Below are 22,500 nucleotides of genomic sequence, written 5' to 3'. Positions count from 1 at the left end.
TTGAAGCTTTCATTGACTCAATAGAGAGCCGTTCGTCGAATATTGTGCAGAGTGGGCTTTGTGTGTGGGAATCACCTGTTACGATAAATCCTTATTTCTAATAGGTCTCCTGATATTGTCTTAGAAATGCACCTTTCTTTTTCTTCATTGGCATCGGCTCTTATGCTGAATCATACTGGGCCTTTTCCCCCATTGCAAAGAAACTTTTCAAAAAAATGTTTTTAAACTCATTTGGCTAGCTTCTGGGTTTTGTATTAGCGTTACGCGATGGAGACCGTTAGCATCTTGACATGCGTAAAGAGTCGGTCAAAGATGGGTTTAATGGAGAGAATCCAGTCACTTTTCAAAATAAAACGTTTTTCTGCCAGATAAATAAACCGAAATAGCTTTAGGTTTTTTCTCTCTCTCTCTCATCTGTGCAGCTTGCCACGGCTTGTTCCAAAGTAACCCTTTGTTTGGGGAACACTGGTCTAGTGTACAGCATGTAACACGTCACAGTGGTTACGCCAACTGCTCAAAAATGTCTTATACAGTGTATGTTGTTATTTTAATACGTAGTCGGCTTAAATCTTTTTTCAGGGAATCAGATTCCATTAATAATTGCACTTTAAAAAATACACAATTATAGTTAAAATAAAAACAAACCTGCACATCTCTACCACCTGTGTACATCCTTACTCAGAAGCTGCCTTATTTTGAAGGCTTTCAAGGTGACTGTCAGGTTCCCGATCTTCCTGCCAAATTTGGCAACTGTTAGGCAATAGTAAGGAAAAACTTGCTGCTATAATCGCATGTATTATTCAGGTGAAGAAAAAAACTGTCACGTAACCCTACGGTACTTGTTGAAAGCTACCATGAGCTGGTAAGAGACACTTTAGAACAGATACAACAGACCTCTGTCACAGAGCAGAAAGCCTTTCAGCTCTTCAAAATAAAGCACTCCTTTACACCCACCTTTTACCAATACACAAGAAAACCTTCTCCTGGTTGCACACTACTCAGTAGGGATGTTCCGATCAGGTTCTATGACACCGATACCGATCATGCATGAGTAGGATCGGCCGATACCGATACCGATTCCGATCACATGGAATACCTGTATATTTTTCCATTTATTTATGGTGACTGCTATTATGCAATATTATTAAAAAACATTATTGCCGTAATTTTGACAAAAATCTATATATATTTTCAAAAGCATAAAGGAATACAAAACCACTGGTGGCACAATACAACAATTACTCAGTCACAAAGATAATTGAAAAAACAGCTTTTAGTAACACAGTTTTTAACAGATCAAAAGAATCAGCAGTCTCAAAATACTTAATTATGCAAGTCAAATAAATATCATGCCACCTAAACATTGCGTGGTTCATAATATAATCAAGTAGAAAAAATAGTCACATGCAGGCTTCACTCGAATAAACTATTCAATGAGTTCCTAAATCGAAACGACTCAGGAACTTGGTTTCTTGTCTTGTGCATAAACTATCTTGTGCATTTGTCAACGAGAAAAAAGTTACGCATCATGGATAACACATTTTGGAATACATATGCCTCCTTCGAACATTGTCATTAAAAGCAGTACGCGAGCGAAAAACTCCCTTGTTAGACTCAACATCGACACAGGACTGACATCCGAGCTCCATTTAACACTTGTAAAACTTAAACAGGATACTAGGCCTTCTTTTAGGAAACTTTCGATGCGACAATACACTCTCTGGTGGAGCTACGTCTGTGGAGTATTTGCGTCCCGGTAGCACGTAGCTAGCGAGGCTCAAAGTGGGCGAGCAGACGGCGGAATGGTTGGTCATCAAGTCCGATAAATTTCATTATTTTCCTGGTTATTTAAGTTGTCTTTTGCCTGTCGCGCTCATATGGGTTTGTGTTGGTCAGCATGGGCTGCGTTAGCTGCCGTTTCATTGTTGCTGCTGCTTCAATGCAGTGAGCCTCGTAAACTCACCATAGTCTTCCAATTGCTTGTTCTTCAAATGTCGGCTTAAGTTGGTTGTGTTGAAACTTGTGGCCATGCTCCCCCCGCGAGGTATCTTTTCACGGCATATATTACAAGACGCAAACTACACACAGCACACCGCATGAGCTCCGGGTGATCGGATTCTTTGATCGGCAGTAAAAGGCTTTGATCGAATATTGCGATTACGTCATTTTTCACGAAAGTCGGCCGATCATTATCGGTGCCCGATCGATCGGAGCATCCCTACTACTCAGTATAGTGGAATAAATGTATGTGCAAGTGACATTCGAGTTTTAAAAGCAAATTTCAAATTAGATTGCAAAGCACAGTGACTCAAACTGTATGTGTTCGGTAAACCAAAATTAATATGAGTGTGGGGAAAACACAAAGAAAGCTACAGTACATTTCACTAATTGAAATACAGTTTTGAGTTTTGTATTTGCCTTTATAAAAAGAATACATTTGAAATGGTTCATGTGTAGAGGCTCTGTTAGAAATATCCCAGTAAATCATATTCTCTTGCCTTTGCTTTAGAAGTTGACACAATTACTGACGATTACGTTCATGTATTTCCAGCCTGAGTTTATTATTATTTACTGTTTCAATCAAAAATGTAAAAATAGTGTCAGTGGAAGAAAAGCAATGTTTTTTATTTTAAAAAATTTAAATAAAAAAAAACTGGCACTATCATCATTGTCTACAAACATATATCTTAACCATATATTACAATCGACTGGTTCCGCTGGTTCAAAGTCCACAAGTGCGTGTCTTTTTCACTATCGTCACTTATTTCAAAGCTCCCGTAATCGTCTGCGTCCGCCATTACTACTCGAAAAAATTCCGGACATCCCCCGAGGGCTCACAACACCGTCACGTGTATATTCTGATCCAGTTCATTGGCTAAGAGACCGAGAATTGGATTAAAAAAATGATGTATACGCTCTCCCGGCTTTAAGGGTAAAAAGACGCAACAGTGCTCCCGGCTTGGTGGTAGAAACGTGGTTATGCGCTCCCGGCCTTAATGGGTTAATAGAACAAGACAGTCAAATATTCTTTCTTCCGAAAAAGCAAATACTAGCTTATCGTTGTCATCTGCCATGTTTTTAATTCAGTTTCTAATTGACTGTTGTTCCTGCTGTCCGTCCTTGCAAGCTACATTTGTAACTTCCGCACATGCAGCATTGAGGATGGACATTTGATTAATTTTAGACAAGAGTCTAAATCAGGTGTCAAATTATATTCAGCAATTAGAAATGGAAATGGAAACAATATCCCTTTTTAAGCCCTTCTTGCAAACAAGACTTGTTTTCCAGGCGACGGATATACAAGCAGTTACTTTGGATACGGTATGGTACACTCTACCTTGAGATACAGAAATTGAGTAGTTCACTTTTTGTCCACGCACCATTTGGAATATATGGCTTGAGTTAGTAGTCCAAATGTTACTCATTTTTGCTCCTTTCCTTTGCGTGGCAGACAGGGAGGGGACTTGTCCTGCTTCCAACCTCTTAAAGAGATTTTTACATATACTGAAAAGTGAATGTTGCAGATGATTTACTGCATTAACATGCCATTTTCTAAAACAATCAAGTATGGACTCAGTTTTGGAAATGAGGAAGCACGTGTGTTTGTGTTTATACGTGTGTGCGTGTGCGTGTATGTGTGACAGAGAGCGAGAGAGGTGGTGGGGGGGCTGTGCAGGCTGGAGCACCCAGAGGTTAACGACTGGTGTGAGAAAAACAGCCAGAGTTTGAGACAGAGGGGGAGGGAAGGATGCACACCCAACACAGAGAAGCGTATACAGTATACACTTAGGCCCTGTCTACACGTAGCCAGGGGTTTTGAAAACGCTGGATATAAGCCTGCGGTTAGCCCTATCATCCACACGTCCCCGGAGTTTTTTCACTGAAAACGCAAAACTCCGGCCACAGTGGAGATCTCCGGATTGCGTTTTGCCGTGGACGGTTACACCCGGAGATTTACGTCGTCACCATGCGACAACAATGCTTTGACGTCATTGCTCACGGCGCTGCGTTGGTTATAGCCATTCTCGATGTGCCTTTTGCTTACCGGTACTTATTTGTCCGCAACCAACCACTGCTTCTCGTTGAAAGGTTTAAAAGCAATTCTGACCTCCTGTCGGTTATCCCGAACGAGTTTGACGCCGTGTTTTTGGTTTCGTAGAAGTGACGTCAAAGGACGTAAGTTCCTTTGAATGGACAGTATTTGGCTAACTACTGCCACCCAGAGACTTGGCATGCGTTTCAAAACGCACTCCCGTGGTTTCATGTGGATGCGTTCTTTTAATGTTTATTTCTAATGCAGGCGGGGATTGGGGGTGGAGGGATATACGGTTGTTAAAAAAAACCCGGCTACGTGTAGACAAGGCCTTATACACTGTCAAACAATTCACATTCAGTATACAGTACAAGTGGGAGGGGAAGATGGCCATTAAACAGCTGTAGTCAGAAATTGTATACGAATAGATATTTAACACGTTGCACAATCTGGTTCTCTTATTTTGGTGCCGTCATTTAGCTTGTGCTGATTATCAGTAACCGTGTGAAGAAATGTCTCACATCTGTATCATTGACAAAATGACCTGAGTCTGAGAAACCATCCTTTTTTTTCCCCTTGTGGCCTGTCCAGTAATCCCACTAGCATGGAGCGGTCACCCAAATGTAAAATGACAGTATTGACCTCAACACCTGCCACTTCCTGCATAAACATACCCACAGATCCAGTGGACTCTTTATCTATGGCCCTTCTCACGCAAATAGGGTGGGGTGGGCGTTGAGAAGGGACAGATAGAGGCAGCCCCCCCATTGTCCTGGTTTGGTTTAAAGCGCAGGGGCGGGGGAGTGGGTTTTTTACTGATAGAACTGGGGATAGTATGGGAATTGGGCAGCCCAACAATGCTGCGAAACCCCCCACTGCTCTTCCTGCTTATGAGCATGACCTGCTGTGACAGGCCGGGGGGACAGAAGCCGACTAAATTGTGGTAAATCAGAAGTAATTGAGAGTTTGAGGCACAAACTAAATAGCAAGCACACACATTTAATTCATGCATTGATATATTGTTTAAATTGTAAGGTTTCACACTTGAAACTGAGGTCTGCTGCTGTACTTGTAAAGCAACAAGTGGAAGGACACTGACATTACGTGAGATATAAGTTCATAATCAGATGAGAATCATAAAAGAGTTCTATCTCTTCTAACACGCAAAAATGCCATTTTAAAGGGGGAAGTCAACCCCCCCAAATTCTTTGGAGTAATATGTTCTATGCGCGTTCACTAGTCTAAACATGGCATTCTAATTAATATTGCGTTTGTAGAATATGAGTTAAGCAGCAAAATTCATCCGTTTTTAGCCATCTCAAAGGGCGGCCATTTTGTCATTTCTTTCGACTGAAAATGAAATCACAGTTGCTCAGGGCTTAGGTAACCACCAATCACAGCTCACCTTTTTTCTGAAGATGGCCCATGATTGGTCATTATTTGCGCCCTGAGCAACTGTGATTTCATTTTCAGTCGACAGAAGTGACCAAATGGCCGCCCCCTGAGATGGCTAAAAACGGGTGGATTTTGCTGCTTAATTTATATTCCAGAAACGCCATATTAATCAGAATCCTTTGTTTCAACTAGTAGGCCTGCATAGAACATATTCTTGGGGAAACAAAAAGTTTTGGTTGACTTCTTTAAAGATAACAATTGTCAGTCAGTCTTAAAATTGTCACACATTCTGAGGAATTTTAATAGATCTGCACTTAAATAAAGGGATGTTTTTAATAGTTTGCCCCTCTCATGTTTGTAATTATGGACTCCAAACCTTAAATCGACATATACGTTTCTCGTGTGGCAATATAGTCTATGCTACATCCTATTAAAGTACTTGAAAAAAAATAAAAATAATAATAATAATATTATAGAATATTCCTTTTGTCTAGTGTAAATGTGCATACAAAACCTTTCAGAAGCACAGCATAACTGAATCAACTTTTTTTTCCTTCTACGACACATATGTCAAAGTCAAGGCCCGCGGGCCACATCCGGCCCGCGAGAAGGTTTTCTACGGCCCCTGGGATGATATTGCTTTATTATTAGATCCAGTGCCGGTGTGGGTAGCAGATCTGATTGGGTCCTTTGCGCCTGCCAAAGACGTCAGGCTTTAAAATATATTGTAGCGACTTCAAAGAACACGCCGTCAGATGTAGTTTAATTATCATGTTTTTATTAGTCCAACCGGCTATTGTGGGCCACAGCCGACGCCAATACAGTACGACAACCGTTCAGTCAAAAAATAGCAACGGCTCTGCTGTTCGTCCTCCGCTACTCTCGCTCGCATGCCCTCCCATCCAGCGAGCCGCACGATGCATTCATTAACCTAGGAAACAACACAACTTGGCAAGACACAAATTCAACCACAACACAGATAACCCAATTCGTTACACTATTTCTGTAATATATTTCTTTGCATCAATGCTTGCCACCCCATGGCTGTTCTACATGTTGACTGAAGACTTCTCGGCACTTTTCGTGTCTTTCAGAATCGGATTGTGGTGAAATATTATTTGGAGTAAAACACACTTCATTAGAAATACTTCATGTTAGAAATCTCACGTTGTTTTATTATTAGTAATTGTTGGCATTTGATAAATTGATTGAGTTTCGACGTAGTGCAGAGATGTCCCACACTGTGAGCAGGCTTGAACGCTATTCGAGCGCTGAGATAGTGAGTGACTTTTTTTTTCTCTTTCCTCCTTTGACACAACTCGTAGTTTGTTTGTGCCAGCAAACTCAGTAGTTGCAGATTTCCCGTGTTTCACCACGGTTGTTGTTGTGTGTAAATGTTAAAAGGTGAGTTTAATCATTCAAGTTCGTATCAGGTAACTGCTGTACATAATAGCCTGGATATGTTCTCGTCAGTGATGTCACGTTGATGAACACTAGTTAGTTATTTTGGCTCATATGCTATTCACTATTCTAGTCATGAAACGTGTGAATGTGTATTGTTTGACTGATTAATTTCTTAATACAGTGAATTGTAATGTTTAGGCATATTGTTAACAAATGGATATGCATTGGATGATGTTTCTAGGTTATTCTTTGTCTGTGTTGTTGCAGACCACAATAAATAGATGTGTCAAGTGGAATACGGGCCTGTGTTTTCTGACAGGATCACCCATATTCATACCTTGCCACTCTAAAATAGGGTCAGCTGGAGACATCATACCAATCATATGATCCTCTCCGTTTTACTTCACATTATGTACAGTTCATACAATCTTGCAGCCCGAGTCAACCAGAAAATTGTTTCCAGCTTGGCAGGAGAAACGCAAACGGAAGTGACGTACGAGCTGCCTCGCAAAAGTAGCAGTAATGTACTTTATTTTATTTTTTATTTAGTAACTCCAAAGATAAAAACACAACAGCCAGAGGAGTGACAAACATAGACGCAATGAAATATATTACAGATATATAAAACGTGACATCATCAGCAGGCGCGAAGGACCCGATCCAATCTGGCCATTTTAAAAAATTTCAATGAATATTCTATCAGTCCGGCCCTCGGCTTGTCGCAAAATTTTGTATTTGGCCCTCCGTCCATTTGACTTTGACACCCCTGCTCTATGAAGTCTTTTTCTTTTTCATTCCAGAGCTGACCTGTAAAACACCAGTCTTCTGTGTGTGTTTTGGATGATCTGTAAGTGCGTGCGCATGTGTGTGGGTGTGTGTGTTATGTGCATGCGTGTGTGCTGTGTGCATATAACCAGCTGAGCTTTACTCCTCTCGTTCTTAATAAGAGCTACAGCAGACCCCCTTGTCTGCTAGTTTAGAGCAGGGATGGGGCGGGGGATACGGAGCAGTTTGTTCATAATGGATTATTGATTGGTCTGAGAATACAACTATGCATGTGCGTTTGTGTGTCACTGCATTTTAGGCACAGTACCACTTTCTTTGTCCTACTCTGAGCAGCTAGTGTCTCCACTTGATGAGCAACTGTGCGGAGGCTGGCAAGATATTTTTTCCTTTGCAAAGCCCTCACTGTATGTTCTCCTCTGCACAGTAGTGTGTGTATGGGTTTGTGAGCAACCCTCTGTCCAAATAGTTAAACTTGCAATGCTGCCTGTATGGAACACTGTTAAAACCCCACAGTGTGCATGTAGGCTTCCAAAAGATGTGTGGGCAAATTTAAAAGCCCCTCTGTTTTGCTGCTTCCACAGTTGCACTGCTTGTGTGCAGGTGTGTGTTTGTCAGCATTAGGGGCGGGCGATATGGGCAAAAAAATATATCTTGATATTTTTTCAAAAAACTCGATAACGATAATTTGACGATATTCTACAAAAAAATATTTGAAATCTGCACTTGCTTCACAGACCAATTGTGGATAGACAGCGTTTATGAACATCTCTTTTAAATTGCTAAATACAGCTTCTGCAAAACATAATGATATTCTACGACAATATTTAACAATAAAGAACAAAACAATATGTATAGACTTACATTGATTTTTGGGAGTATTTATGTAATTTAAATGTCTCTGCTGTTATTCCATAATGATATGACATTTTGAGCTGGAGTAAGTACTCGTGTCCCACTGCCAACTATTAGAGCAATAAGAATGAGGAAAAGGGTGTTAACTATAGCAATCAGAATGAGAAAAAATTTATTTGATAGGTGACGAAGTGTCACCCAGCGAGGGGAAAAAAGACGTTGTCATGACAAACATAATGTCACAACAAAACTGCAATTTCCCGAAAAGTGCATTTTCCCACTCTTTCATCGCTTTGATTTGTAGACTTGTGACTTTATTCATGTTTGGGTGTATGCTGGCGTCACACTAATAAGCCGCCGTAGTTTGCGCAACATGAATACAGGCTAGTTATGAATGATGCGGACTACAAGCGAGTAAACTGAATGTTAACCGATCATCCAGGATGTCACGTTTGACTTGCTCGCTAAAGTACTGAGTATGTGTGTGCGTGAGTGCGTGCGTTTATATTTGTTGGTTCAACTCAGCGACTGCATTCTAAGTGTGTGTGTTTAAGCTTTTGTTTAGCGTGCTTGCGCGGTCGCCAAGTTTTCCTCGTAATCCATATGGCTCGTGGTGCACAGAATTGTTCTTCGCGGTGACCGTTTTGGCACATCTAACAATGTTATTCCCACTGACGACAGTCCTGTCAACCCCAATCCATTTACAGACTACGGACGACATAGACTCGCGCCTTGCTATGAATCGGATCCCCCGCTCGACACTCTGTTTGAAACAGCTCGGCTGCAGTGCGGACAGACTCACGTGACCGGGTCCTGCCCGCTGATTCGGCGAATGATTATCACTTCCTCCTCCTCTGCCGTCAATGCACACTGATTTTCAACATTTCCGCATACTTTGCAGCCGTCGACTGACTTGAGTCGTTATGATTTTCGAGGCAGTATTAATACTCGATAATGTAAAATTACACATCGTGAAAGCAAGATTGACGATGATATCGCCCACCTCTAGTCAGCATTCAAACAGAAGGTTCACTCTTGAGTCTTAACTGTGTCTATTTGTCCCCAATTTCAAATAAGAAGTCTCTGCGGTTGCTATGGAATCTCAGTGCATCACAGATTACAGATGTCCCTCACGTGAAGGACATTGAGTAAGGCGTTGCATTCTGAATTCTTAAAATTACCGTCGTGCACACACATATTTATACACAATCTCCTCCAAAAGTGTTGGAACACAAGGTTTCACATCACATCACACAAAAGAGTTGTATGAGACAAAAGTTCAAAAGCCCAGCTTTTATTTCCTGGAATTTACATCTAGGTGTGTTAAACAACTGAGAACAGAGTATCTCTTGTTTGAAACCACACACTTTTCAAGTGAGCAAAAGTATTTGAACAGACATTTTTAACTCATTCAATGCCAAACAGTATTAATACGTCATGTCCTTGTCTGTGAGTGCCAAACCACATTAATACGTTTTTTTATTTTTTTTTATTTGGGGGGATGGGTGCGGTGGTTCGCAGCTACAGAATACGTTTCAGGGCTTTGGATATGATTTTAGTATGATGGATCACCATGAGATGGCAGGAGTGGCCAGATTTTCACAACAGCCAGGTCCACCCATGAGACAGCCCACTTCCTGTATGCAGTGCTTGAGTGTGTTTATATGCTCTACGGCGACGTCACGTGATGAGACAACAGATCTTTTTCAACTCAAGGAATGACGAATGATGAAATGAAGAGAGGACGTAGTGCCATCCTTGTTTGAAAGGAAAAGGGATGATGTAAAACGTGGACACTCGCAGGCACGTTTTGTGGAGACGGCGTATGAAAAATTCCCCAGACACAATCGGGTGTCAATGTATAGTCACACAGGAAAGAAGTGACCACCCCTTTTAGAAGCGTCAACGTAAACATGCACAGTGCAATGTTCATCTTGCAATAAATTATTTTGCGATCAAAGCGCAATTTTTTGTATTCTTTATGATGCAATAAAGATTTGAAGTATCACAAATGCAAAAAAAAAAACAGCATCGACGTTAGAGTTGTGCTTGAAATGCATCCTTTCACAAAAAGCTCTTTTTCTCAGAATCCTTCTTGGAAATGAGTATTTTCTAGAAACTTACCAGTGTCCAACTGCTGCTTACTAAAGAATGGTAAACGGTAGAAACATACTTTTTTCTCTGATGAAAGAAGAGGATCAAAGCTTTCTTTTGGTAGGCTCCGTGTTTATATAGCTACAGGACTCAATTTTGTGTCGGCCTTCAAAAATTAGTCAAAATGGTAAAAAATGGCTGGAACCGGCACTTTCCATTTGAGAACATTGTCTGGCACTGAATGAGTTAAATGCACTTAAAGTGCATAACATTTAATATTTGGTGGCATAGCCCTTACTTGGAATAACAGCATCAAGGCTGCGAATCATTGACTTCACCAGACATTTTTTATTTGAAATGCTTTTCCAGACCTTTACTGCAGCCTCTTTCAGTTCTTGCTTTTTTCCCGGCATTTCTCCCTTCAGTCTCCTCTTCAGAAGGTGATATGCAGGCTTTATTGGTGGCTCCCAGTGCATTTCAGGGTTCATTTTAAGATGCTTCTATTTGTCTACAAATCTTTAAATGGCCTCTCCCCATTGTACCTCTCTGAGCTCCTCCACCTCTACGCACCTGCCACCGCGGTGCCTCAGGTCTGTGGACCAGGCTCTGCTGGAGGTACCGAGGACTAAGCGTAGCCTCAGAGGGGATCAAGCCTTTTCTGTTGCTGGTCCTTCCCTCTAGAATGATCTTCCTTTAAATGCTAGGCAAGCCCCCTCACTGACAGTTTTGAAAACTCCTTTGAAGACAACATTTCTATGACGTGAGACTGACACCTTTCTGCTGTTTCGCCGGTATCTACTGAATATAATAATTTGTGCTTAGATTTATTGCGTTTACTGTCTCTGTTGTTGTATTATTGCTATAAGGTCTAGTGATTGTTTTGGCCAAAGACCTTCCACTTTTCATCATCATTCTGCTGCTCCTAGAGACTCGTGAGCATGTTCCAGAAGCAACCATGCAAGCCCAAGCCATGACATTACCTCGACCATGCTTCACAGGTTAGCTTGCAGGGATCAACACTGCGACCAATATGCCTGCAAATGCGGCCAATTTAACAGTGTGTGCTGGTAAAAATTTAATCCAGGTGCACAAGTGGGAGTACATGTTTTAATTAGTGGTGCAACGGATCATCTTTGATCTTTGAGCCGTACGGATCATGCGCCATGGTTTGGGCCGCACGTGGTCCGCAGATTGGTTGCTGAAAAAAAAAATGTGCATGTTTCACGGGAAGGCAGCATATACAATCCACGTTGCATATTTGCAGTCGTAAAGCATAGCGGTGGTGATGTCAATGGAGGAGGAGAGAAACCCTCCTGGATCATGTATTGGAGAATTTTGGCAACTAGGGGTGAACCGGGTCATTGAATAATGCAGGTACCTCAAATAAAAAAAAAACTGTTGTTTTTTTTTTCTGCCTCGGGTAACAGTTTATTTGGTGCGCACCGTTAAAAAAAGACCAACGAAGATGCAACAACTACGAAGGCCAACATATAAATGAAAGCCTATCAAATAATACATGGACGTCAGTTAAGTAGCCTCGTCGGCTTTTATTTTGAAGGTGAGTCTCGTAGCACCTTGTGGCATGACAGCTGGCTTGCCTTTATGCCAGTTTTTATTGCCATCACATTTCATAGCTACTAACATCCCAAAATAATATTCAATCACTAAATAAGGACGCTAAGAAACTGGTAGTTTATTACGCATTCATTTTATGATACGGCACAAGTTAGCGGCTAGTAGCCAGTGCCCCTGTGGCAACGGCCTTCAAACTACTTTTCAAAGTTGTTTTTCCCCCCCACAGTTGCAGTTACTCTTGATCTATTATGAGCAAACCAGACTTACTCAAATGCGCTGTTTTAGCACACAAACACGCTAATGTAGTTCTGACATCAATTTATCAATGTCATCTCATCATAGGAGGCCTATGAGAGCTATGAAATCTGGCGCAGTTATTGCCATACATTGTGATAGATGTGACTAGGGTGACCATATTTTGATTTCCAAGAAAGAGGACCCTGCGTCGAGATACTGAAATAATACTCAAAGATTCCATACATTATAGTTCTAGTATTTTTAAAGTAGATTGGCACGATATTGGAAAAACATGCGATATGGGTGTCGCATATTGCAACATCAATATTATTGCGATACTGTATTTAACATATACCTTCTTTATTATGATCTTTTTTAGATCTTTATCATGGAATGAAAACAATGTTTTTCATTTGGAAAAATATGAAAGCATTCATGTCTAATTAAGTTATTTAGTGCTAGTAATGCCCCTAGATACTGTTCTCCAATTGGATGGCAACGCACTTTTAAGGTTGCATCTGACTGGCTAAAGTTATAGTAAAGCATACAATTCCATACACATTTATTGACATTTTTTGCATTCTGCATTCTACACTGCATGTGCCATTATCACCATGACAATATTTTTCAAAATGTTGTGCAGCCCCAATTTAAATTATGCCTCCTCTGTATAGGTGGAAAAAAAAACCCATAATAATAGTATCTCTCTTTTGAAGTCTCACTTGAATATGACAATGTTCTAAATAAAGGTGCTTCTGTAGAAAATCCAGCTATATCAAAATATTTCTTTCCATCTTTTCTGTGTAATAATGTAAATAAGAATACAGTGCAGTAGTCTCACAGGGATATTAATTTAAGAAAGACAAATGTCACTTCAGTCTTTAGTCTACTTCCTCACAATTGTTTTCTTCTCCATCCTATGTCACTTTTGCACATGAACTCTCTCCTCATACTGCTTGTTAGTGTTTTTATATGTACCACATATAAGTTTTGAGATCTACGACCAGAACCTTTATTAGACATTGACAATGCAGTATGACAAAATCACCGCTGCTTGCATCTTTTAGCTGCTGAAATGGAATATAAAATATGCCATACCTTCTTGGAAAATGTGACAGGATTGTAAACACTAAGTGGGACTCATTTTTTGGGGGGTGTTATATATATTTAAAGCTTTTAACCTACTTCTGACTCATATAGCCTACTTTGTTGGCAGAAGCTTTGAGGACTTGAGCAGGAAGTAGTTTGAACCATTAAGGCTTCACTGATTTCAATAGAATAAAGAGTCTACATAAATATGTGGCTCTGTTACAGGGTATTAATTTCCAGTGCAAGCCAAGTTGTAAGGATGTGCAATTGTTCGTGTGCTCAAATCCTCTCATGGTAAAGATCAGTTATCCTCTTATAATTACAGCCTGGCAATAGCTCTACTGTGGTCTTTCACAGTTGAATCCCTACCTAATTTCTTATTGTCCACCATTTGAGAATCTCTCAAATGTTTTTGTTTCAAAAGTTTCAGATTTTGTTTTTCTTTTTTTTTCCTTTTTTTTTTTACAGAGTTGAGTAGTATATCTTTTTAGATTGGGCTACTTTAGCAAGAGTTTATCGAGCTATTTTAAGGTTAACATCATCCATCCATCCATTCTCCAACCACCGTTAACATTATTGCAAATGTTATAAACATAAAGTCAAACAGAAATCTCATTACTTCAAAAAAAAAAAAAAAAAAACCTGAACAATAATTACAAAAATAATGAAAATATTCCACTCAGTGGTCACATGCCTAAAGTAAATATCCAGTATGTGGTATCAAATTTGTCCTTAGTATGAAAATACCATCCACATTCTTTCCCTTTTGTTTTGACTCTCACTGTGACACAGCATTCAGTCCCAGTTTGAGAATAGAAAGCAAATTGTCTGAAGAGCCACTTCCTTTTGTGTACTTAAGAACCTTGTCATGTGAGCGGAGGCGGGTTTGTGAGGCCATTATGGGGAGGGAATATGGTGGCACTGCTGATCTAGCTGATGTGAACACGGAGCATCCACCCCTCCCTCTTCCCCCACCTTAATTGTGTAAAGTGTCAACTCAGCTGGTGTGGCTTCAGAGCCCCCAAACCCTGCACAAATCATTGCACAATCATGCAGATGGATGTTGTGCATGAATACGTTTAAGGAGATGAACACCGCCACACTTAATCTCCACTCAGTGGTCACAAAGTATAGTACAACTGTACAGTTACTGACATCAAGTACAATCGGGTATCAACGTTTGAGCATTAAGTATGTGTATGTAGTCAGCAGGTCAGCCTGCCCTACCTTCCTGTGTGGAGTTTGCATACTCCAGCTCCCTCTCACATCCCCCCCCCAAAAAACATTCATGTTAGGTTAATTGAAGCCTCTATAATAGGGGGTGAGGTATGGCTCTGAATGGTTGTTTGTCAGCACAGTATGTGTCCTGAAATTGACTGGCAAGCAATCCAAGGTTTCTTTCTGCCTCTTGCCCAAAGTCGGCTTGGATAGGTGGAAAGGGATAAGAAATAGAAAATGACTGATTAATCAGCTCAGTCTTCCATGTTGTGCAAGTGTACCAAATGAAGTTTTTGAATGAGTGTACATTGTTGTTGTTGTTTTTTTCCTTTTCCATTTTAAGATCGTGTGACCAATCTTCACCATTTTGAAGTCTATCTCACTGAAAAGATCCATTGACTTATTAGAAAGAATCATGAAACATATTTCCTGTTTACGGCGGCAAGTGTTAAAGAAAATGATCAGATGTACACTAATACTTAGTGAATGTGTCTGTAAACAATTTTGTTTTAATAACATTTTCTTTTTGTCTCTTTCCCATCCCCCTGCCCCACTTTTCTTTCCTCCTCAATATTCTTTTTCATTCTCAGGTGGATGATGTAGATGTTTGCTGATACGTGTAAAATATGAAGATGGAGGACAGATGCCAGTGAAATGCTTGAACAAAGGAAGTGCGGTTTAATAATCATATCAAGACTGAATCACTGCTTGGAGAGATAAAGAATTAAAAACCCTTAAGTCCATCTTTTCTTCAGAGATATTTAAACATCAGATACGGAATTTTTAGAAAACTATTTCATAATGTTAACATTTTAAGGCATACACCTGTTTTCCTTAGCTTATGGTACTGCTAGCACAGCATAACTCAGACTGACCAAAATTACTGACAGTGATAGATAAAGATGGCAAGATGGCATGGTTTCCGCTAACCGGACAGTGTTAAATGAGTTGCTGTAATAGCAGCTTCATCTGTGGATGACTGCAGGCAGATAACATTTTAATTAACTAACAAAGGCCTACTTGACATCCCTCGATGTGCAACGTGCCTGATAGAGGCCAAGTAAACAGGGTACATCAAATTCCATGAGGAATCCCAGTGCGGGGTGATGGATACTCAGGCAAGAAATCAGAAGGAAAAGTTGATTCCCGTCAAGGTCAATTCCAAACATGATATTGAGGGTGAGGATGACAAAATAGCAGGATCTTATGACTGCAATGTTTGCGGCCGCAGCTTCCCTTTCCTGAGCTCTTTGTCACAGCATATGAGACGCCATACTGGTGCTCGCCCTTATAAATGCCCCTACTGTGACCACAGGGCTTCTCAGAAGGGTAACCTCAAAGTTCATATACGCAGCCACAAACTGGGCACCCTCTCTAGCCACCACTCCAATGAGGACGAAGAGGGGGGAGCAGAGGAAGAGGAGATGAGTGTTTCAGAGGGTCTTGATGGAGGCACAAGTCCGACCAAGAGCAGCTCAGCTTGTAATCGGATGATCAGTGGTGAGAGTGCAGAAGATAGTCGCAGGAAAGTGCCTGTGAGGAGCTTGAAAAGAGAGAAACCCGTAAGTGATCAGCTGCCTTACTGCTGCCGTCTTTGTGGCTATGAGGCCCAGCGGGAGGACCAGCTCCTGAGCCACATAGAGAAGGTCCACATCACTGTCGACACAGGCGAGCAGACAAGTGTTAAGGAAGAAGCTGCGGCCGAACCTGTTGAATCCCAGTGTGATGAGACCTTTCCCTGTGAAACCTGCGGTCAGGTGTTCACCCAAGCCTGGTTCTTAAAATCACACATGAAGAAACACGCTGGGGTCCTGGACCATTGCTGTCAAATATGTGGAAGACGCTTCCGCGAAGCTTGGTTTCTTAAATCCCACATGAAAACACACAACACCAGATCGCGGTCTCGTGCAAAATCTGATTCTGTTGAGCATCCTGCCACTATCAATGATGTAGCACAGGATCCTGAAATTGTTGCCTCTGTCGTGTCCGTCTACCAAATGTGCTGTAAATGTGGCAACGTGTTTCATAGCAAAGACAGCCTGAGGGCTCATGATAAAGTCCACAGTCTCAGTTCTGGGAAGAAACCTCAAAACCAGTCACAACCCACTGAAGATGATGATTCACCAGCCACAAAGAGACGTTTACTTGACTATTTAGGCCTTCAAGCTGTTGTAGCAAAGGCTAACGAGGATGGAAGTGATAAGATCCTGGGTCAAAGAATCCCAGAGCTCGATCCAGTTTGCAGCTACCAAGCATGGCACTTGGCTACGAAAGGAAAAGTTGTAGAACCGGTAGAGAACAACAAGGTTCCCAGTGATGGAGGAAGTATTGGAGAGGAAGATGTTGCTACAGCTCCTGTAGTTTATGAGAAAGAGAACAACAGTTATGCCCTTCAAGTTGAAGAAAAACGCAGCACGGGTCGCCGCAGCAGCTCTGGTTTGGGAAACCAAGCTTCATCTGGAGACCAGACACCAGAGAGCCTCAGTGATTCGGAGTACCGACCATCATCTCGCCAGGAACGGAGACGGCCATCCCAGTCTCAAGGTCCCACTAAATCCATTGAGTGCTTTGAATGTGGGAAGGTGTTCCGCAGTCGTCACCAGATGATTGTCCACCAGCGAGTCCATAGAAAGGATGGGAGCAGGACATCAATGGGCGACAAGGAAAAAAGTGCAAGTAAAGACCAGTGGAGCTCCACCAGTGACCCAGAATCAGGCTCCCCAAATCGACCCTTTACCCCAGGGTATGGAGATTCTCCACCAGCCTCCACGTTCAGAGACCAGGCATCGGAGATGGGCACTGCTAACTCAGGAGAGTTTCCAGGTTAGTCACGACTCGTGTAAAAAAAAAAAAAATTAAATGCAATTGCTACCTTCACAAAACGCCAGAAAAAAAAAGATCTTTAGGCTTATCCTAGCTTTGTAGCATCAGCTTCTTGTGTGTGCGTTTTAACTGAACTCTTGTCACTTTTTACAGTGTCTGCCTTTCTGGCTTTGCAAATAGTGAAGTTATCTTGGAATCTAATAGTTCAACTTTACTAATAAACACACATTACTGTATACAGGCACAGGGAGTAGTATAGTGACAGGAAATCAAACGGAAGATACCGAAGACCGAGGGACTTGTTGTCCATTCATCCAGAATAACATTTGTGAAGTCAGAGGTCAGTGACGATTGAAGTGAGCATGGCCACAATCTCTCTTTGTTTATACCCAAGACTTGAGCCCAGTGCAATCTTCCAAACCAAATTTAAAGCAAAAACTGCCTTTCCCAAACGGTTGTTGCCCATTTCAAACCACCCACTACAGTCTCATGACTCCACCAATGGGTAGTAAATGTCTGTTCATGAAATGGGCTTGCAGACACTTTTCCCCTCAGTTTTTCAATTGGTGTGTAGTGGGAACAAATGCCACCAAGTGGCAGAATATCAAAACTACAGAAGTTATGATGCATGTGTTCTACATGCTCTGTAAAAATCACTGTTCCCGGAAATGGTCTCGACAGTTAAACAATAGACAGGGCAATGAAATACAACACCTTTATTGCCTTCTATTGACATGGCAGTGAGGGAAAACGAACAAACTGTACTGTAAAACAAACAAAAAAAAAAGGTTAATCCATCCTTACAAGGGCAGACACTCATAATTATGTTGATGAAATTTGACATCTGTTTAGCATGTGAATGGCCGTTTCACTAAATTTTCAAAAGATCAAGAGTGTTAATAGCTGGATGCGTTTGCTGTAATTGCGCAAAATTGTAAAGGGGTATTGGCGTTAGCAGTGTCTGTTCCTAATCTTTCCTGCTCACAGTGGTGATCAAAAATAGCAGAAACATTTCTTCAGGCGTGATTGAGCTGTGAGCTATTTCAGGTCTTCCTGTCTCAGGAAACCCCCCCCCCCACCATACCCCATTTGTGAGTACTGAGTAGAATTTTTATGGGTTGGTTTTACCTGTCTTCGTGCATTGTTTTAACTATCATGACCTCTGATTTAGTTTCTTTTGCAACACCCAGTTAACATCATGTTTTAAATAACCATTTAATTACTTCAGCTGTGGTTTTGGTGTATCTATTCAGCATGTTCACTCTGAGATGATAAAGATGTAATTGATATTCTTCTGTAGGTTTACAAAACTAACAGCGTGTAAAGAATGCGTAAAGTGTGTGTCGTGATCATGAAATGTGGACCCAAGAATTAAAAAAAACAATTTGTATGTAACATTAACACACGTGGTGTGCAGTGCTGTAGAAATACATGGCACCATGGGAGGTGTATACATAATTTAGTAACCTTATTTTTATTTTATATAACTGTGGGACTTCCTTTCAGGATGCTGTGTAATATCACTGGCAATGATGGCAAATCAAGTTAGAATATAGAATGTTTTGTCTTAATTGTCCTTTTATGGCTATTTGTGGTGACGCTATTGTCTGTTCTGTGCATGTGGTATATGATTGATATGTTGCACCTACTGTACTGCATTATAAATTTGCTTAGTTAATGAGTAGTTTTTTTCTAGTTGGGATTTTCAAGACAATTTATTGATGTAAAAGTTTGTGGGGAAAAAGATCAGTGGCCTGATAAACAAATGATCTCTGTGTAATCAACAGACTGCTAATCCTCAAATTCAAAGTAAGATTTTACCTTGACAGCGTATATGATGGTCACTGCTGTAAACAAGAAGTCAAATAAAAACAGATGGCATGTTACTGGTGTATAAAAGAAAGGGTTTGAGGAAAATGGTACAGAGTCCTTTGTATGTCTGTATGTAGCTGTATAATGCCTTAATGAATGGGAGACTTGCGTCTGTGTGTGTGTGTGTGTGTGTGTGTGTGTGTGTTTTGTTCCTTATTGTGGTTTTTTTTTGCACGTAAAATAAAATGACTGTACTGAGGGTTAATGTCAACGACTATACCTACCGGTAGTTATTTTCTCTGAAAGATAGGGTGTTACCGCCATCAAGTGGACAACATTTAAAACTGCAAACAAAACTAAATTACTGTATTCAATTTACCCATTCAATTTACCCAATGTAGAACATTTACTAGACTTATTACAGTTCAGTATTTTTCTTTTTTTTTTTTTTTTTTTTTTTTTTTTTTACAAATCTTTGATTTGTCTTTTCTCTGTTGCAGATGAGAGGCCTTATATCTGCAGCCTGTGTGACTTTGTTACCACTGAGTCACATAACTACCTGGCTCATGTCCGTGTCCAGCATTCATCTACTGCCGAAGACAGAACCAGCCCCATTCCTAGAGTCACCCCCAATGGATATCCCAAACTGAAGAAAGCCCTCCTGCAAGGTCTGGAAAATATTCCATCCCCTCCTGCTCAACTTTCAACTTGCTCTTCTCCCCTTGAGCCTGTTTTGACCCCTGTGGATTTATGTATCAGGGCTGAGGGTCACAGGGGCCAAGCCCCCATAACCCTAGACAGGAAAATCCTCCCAAACCACAAATGCTCCTTCTGCTCCCATTCTACTCTCTATCCTGAGGTTCTGTGGATGCACCAGACTGTGGCTCACCGCATGACCAGTAGTAGCTCCAATCTGGTGCCTAAATGGGCTCAGAAAAACAACAAGGGGCCACGACACCTGCCCTCCAGGAGACGTACCGGCCCCCCACCAGTCTTGGAGGGCAAGGAATGTCCACCACTGCCAACAGTTGTGCGTGCCCAACGCACACGGCCCCCAACCCAAGCCAATGAAGTACCCAAAAAAAACAAAACAGGTTTTCGTGCAGATACAGCATCTTCATCATCATCATCATCATCATGCCCTCACTCTTCATCTTTATCGTCGAGACCCTCCACATCTACTTCAGGATCTCATGCTGCGAAAGTCGCTCGGAGTTACCCTCCGCGCTCCAGACCCAAAGTTGAAATTTCCTCGCTGTCATCCTCCAGCTCTAAGGAGAAGAGCACCAGCACCCTTTCTCGTTCCCCGGCCCCGAGCCTCAACTCTGCAACAGCTAACAAAAGGGCAGAATGTTACACGATGCCTCAGGAGGGACTCGGCTTCATGCTTTCTAGCAAGTACAGTACCCAAGCAGAGCACAACCGAGCGAGAGGTTCCTCTTATCAACCACTCAGCAACTCCCATGGCCAGCGACACACTAATGCTACGAGGCCTCATAGCATCATCCACAGCTCCACAGCGGGGCACTACAGAGCGACGCAGCCGTATGGAGGCATTCTTCAGACTTCTTCATCATCCTCCCTGCCTTCAGAGGCGCATGGGAATGTGAAGCAGGAGCAAACATCAGAGATTCCGCATATGCCAAACAACATCCTCAGCTTACTCAAAAACTACAGCCCCCATGAACTGGCTGCGCTGTACCACCGCTGGGGTGCCACCAATTCTCTTTTGGATCCCACTGGTAAGCAACTATATTTGTTCCCTTTTTTGTTTGAATCAATAAGGCTCGCATAGCTATGTGGTCAAGAAAACACATTTTACACGTTATAAGATGCACAACAAACCATAAAACAATGTTTTTCCATGACTGGTCATCTGTTTGAATTTGATTTAGACTTGACCATGGTTCTATTCGACTCATGTAAACCCTTATCTTTTCACCATCTCTATCAAAATATACACTCACCGGCCACACAATTAGGTACACAGTAGTAAATCCAACATAGAGTTTTCCAAAATGAGGGCTTGAAATTACCACATTAATTTGTGTGCATGTTTGTGAGGTATGAGAAAAGGCTGTATCTGGGGCAGCGTGTGTGCTTTTTGTCCCAAAATAAGTGTGTGTATCTGTATTTGTGATTTGTTGTATTTCGTTTTCTTTTATATTTGTCTGCGAAAGACGTGAGAGAACCTCTGGTGCGCTCAGGTCTGTGAGGCATGCCTCGTGTCCTGCTCCACTCTCCCAGAAAGCTGTCACAAACTGTTTAGGTCACGGCTGTGCCTGATGAGAGACTCACACAGATGCAAATGGGGCAGGCAAAACGGGGCACGAGGAAATATAAGAGGCAAAGGAGAGAGAGGGAGATGAGACAGAATAATTACCCCACCAGCTGCTTTGGAAATGGTCATTACCGAACATCAACATTATTTTCCCATTTTCAGTTGTGTCTCTAAGGTCAAGTGGGGCTCTGTGGAGCTAGGGGTCAAAGACAACAGCCCTAGAGCAGACGCATGACATCACTGTCACCCGTCCAGGCGCATATCGTCACCATCCGCCTTAGCCCTTTGAGTCACAAGCTATAAAGTGACCTTTTTTGAGCGGCTAAGTCTTTCTCCCTTTTCCTCTGCAATGTGTGTGTGTGTATGCGCGCGTGTGTATGTTCGGGTGCCTGTGTTTTCCATCCAGCTCTGTCTTGTCTTTCATTAGTGCATCAATGAGAAGGGCTGGCATCTCAAAGTAGAAGTGAAGTAACCAGAGGCCAGCCAGCAGTCGGGGTGCCAGAGATGCTCTCCGTCACCTCTCTCCCCCACTCTGATCTTTCTTGTCCTGCTTCCACCCGCTTCCCACATGTAAACATACAGAAATACACATAACAAATGGACACAGCGCAGAGTTACAGCAGCTCTCTGGTGAGGCTTTGTGTGACTGTAGCGTCACCACCATGCTCCCAAAAAGTAGAGTTAGACTTTCATAACCATGATCCAGTTAGACTTGGATACAGTGTTGACAAGCATTTATTTCACCCTGCTGTTTCTCTGAAGCTTCTAAATACATTAACAGTATTGGCATGCACAGCAGTAACAAAAGCAATAAATAATGATTCTGATTGAGCACATAGGTCATCATCCAGTTATCGAGAGGCGGGGGATTATAAAAGGAATTTGCAAATACATTTGTTTT

At 41.6% G+C, this 22,500-nt stretch overlaps 1 protein-coding gene across 3 annotated transcripts in view; it reads left to right on the top strand.

Annotated features, from left to right (window-relative positions):
- Nucleotides 1-22,500, top strand: part of LOC147144113 (zinc finger protein 516-like) — a 55,044-nt gene that overhangs the window by 18,429 nt on the left and 14,115 nt on the right. For 2 of the 3 annotated variants that reach the window (XM_086037853.1, XM_086037855.1), the window contains exons 2-3: nt 15,274-17,506; nt 19,819-21,060. In XM_086037853.1, coding sequence (XP_085893979.1) covers nt 15,790-17,506; nt 19,819-21,060 — 2,959 coding nt within the window. In that variant the 5' untranslated portion in view covers nt 15,274-15,789. Of the gene's footprint in view, nt 1-10,537; nt 10,685-15,273; nt 17,507-19,818; nt 21,061-22,500 lie in introns of those variants that run through there. The other variant, XM_086037854.1, reaches the window with a different exon arrangement.

The sequence above is a fragment of the Filicampus tigris genome, chromosome 8 (assembly GCF_054856515.1).
Source record: "Filicampus tigris isolate MCC_2025a chromosome 8, RoL_Ftig_1.0, whole genome shotgun sequence".
Classification (NCBI taxonomy): Eukaryota; Metazoa; Chordata; class Actinopteri; order Syngnathiformes; family Syngnathidae; genus Filicampus; species Filicampus tigris.
This window is presented reverse-complemented; position numbering and strand designations above follow the sequence as displayed.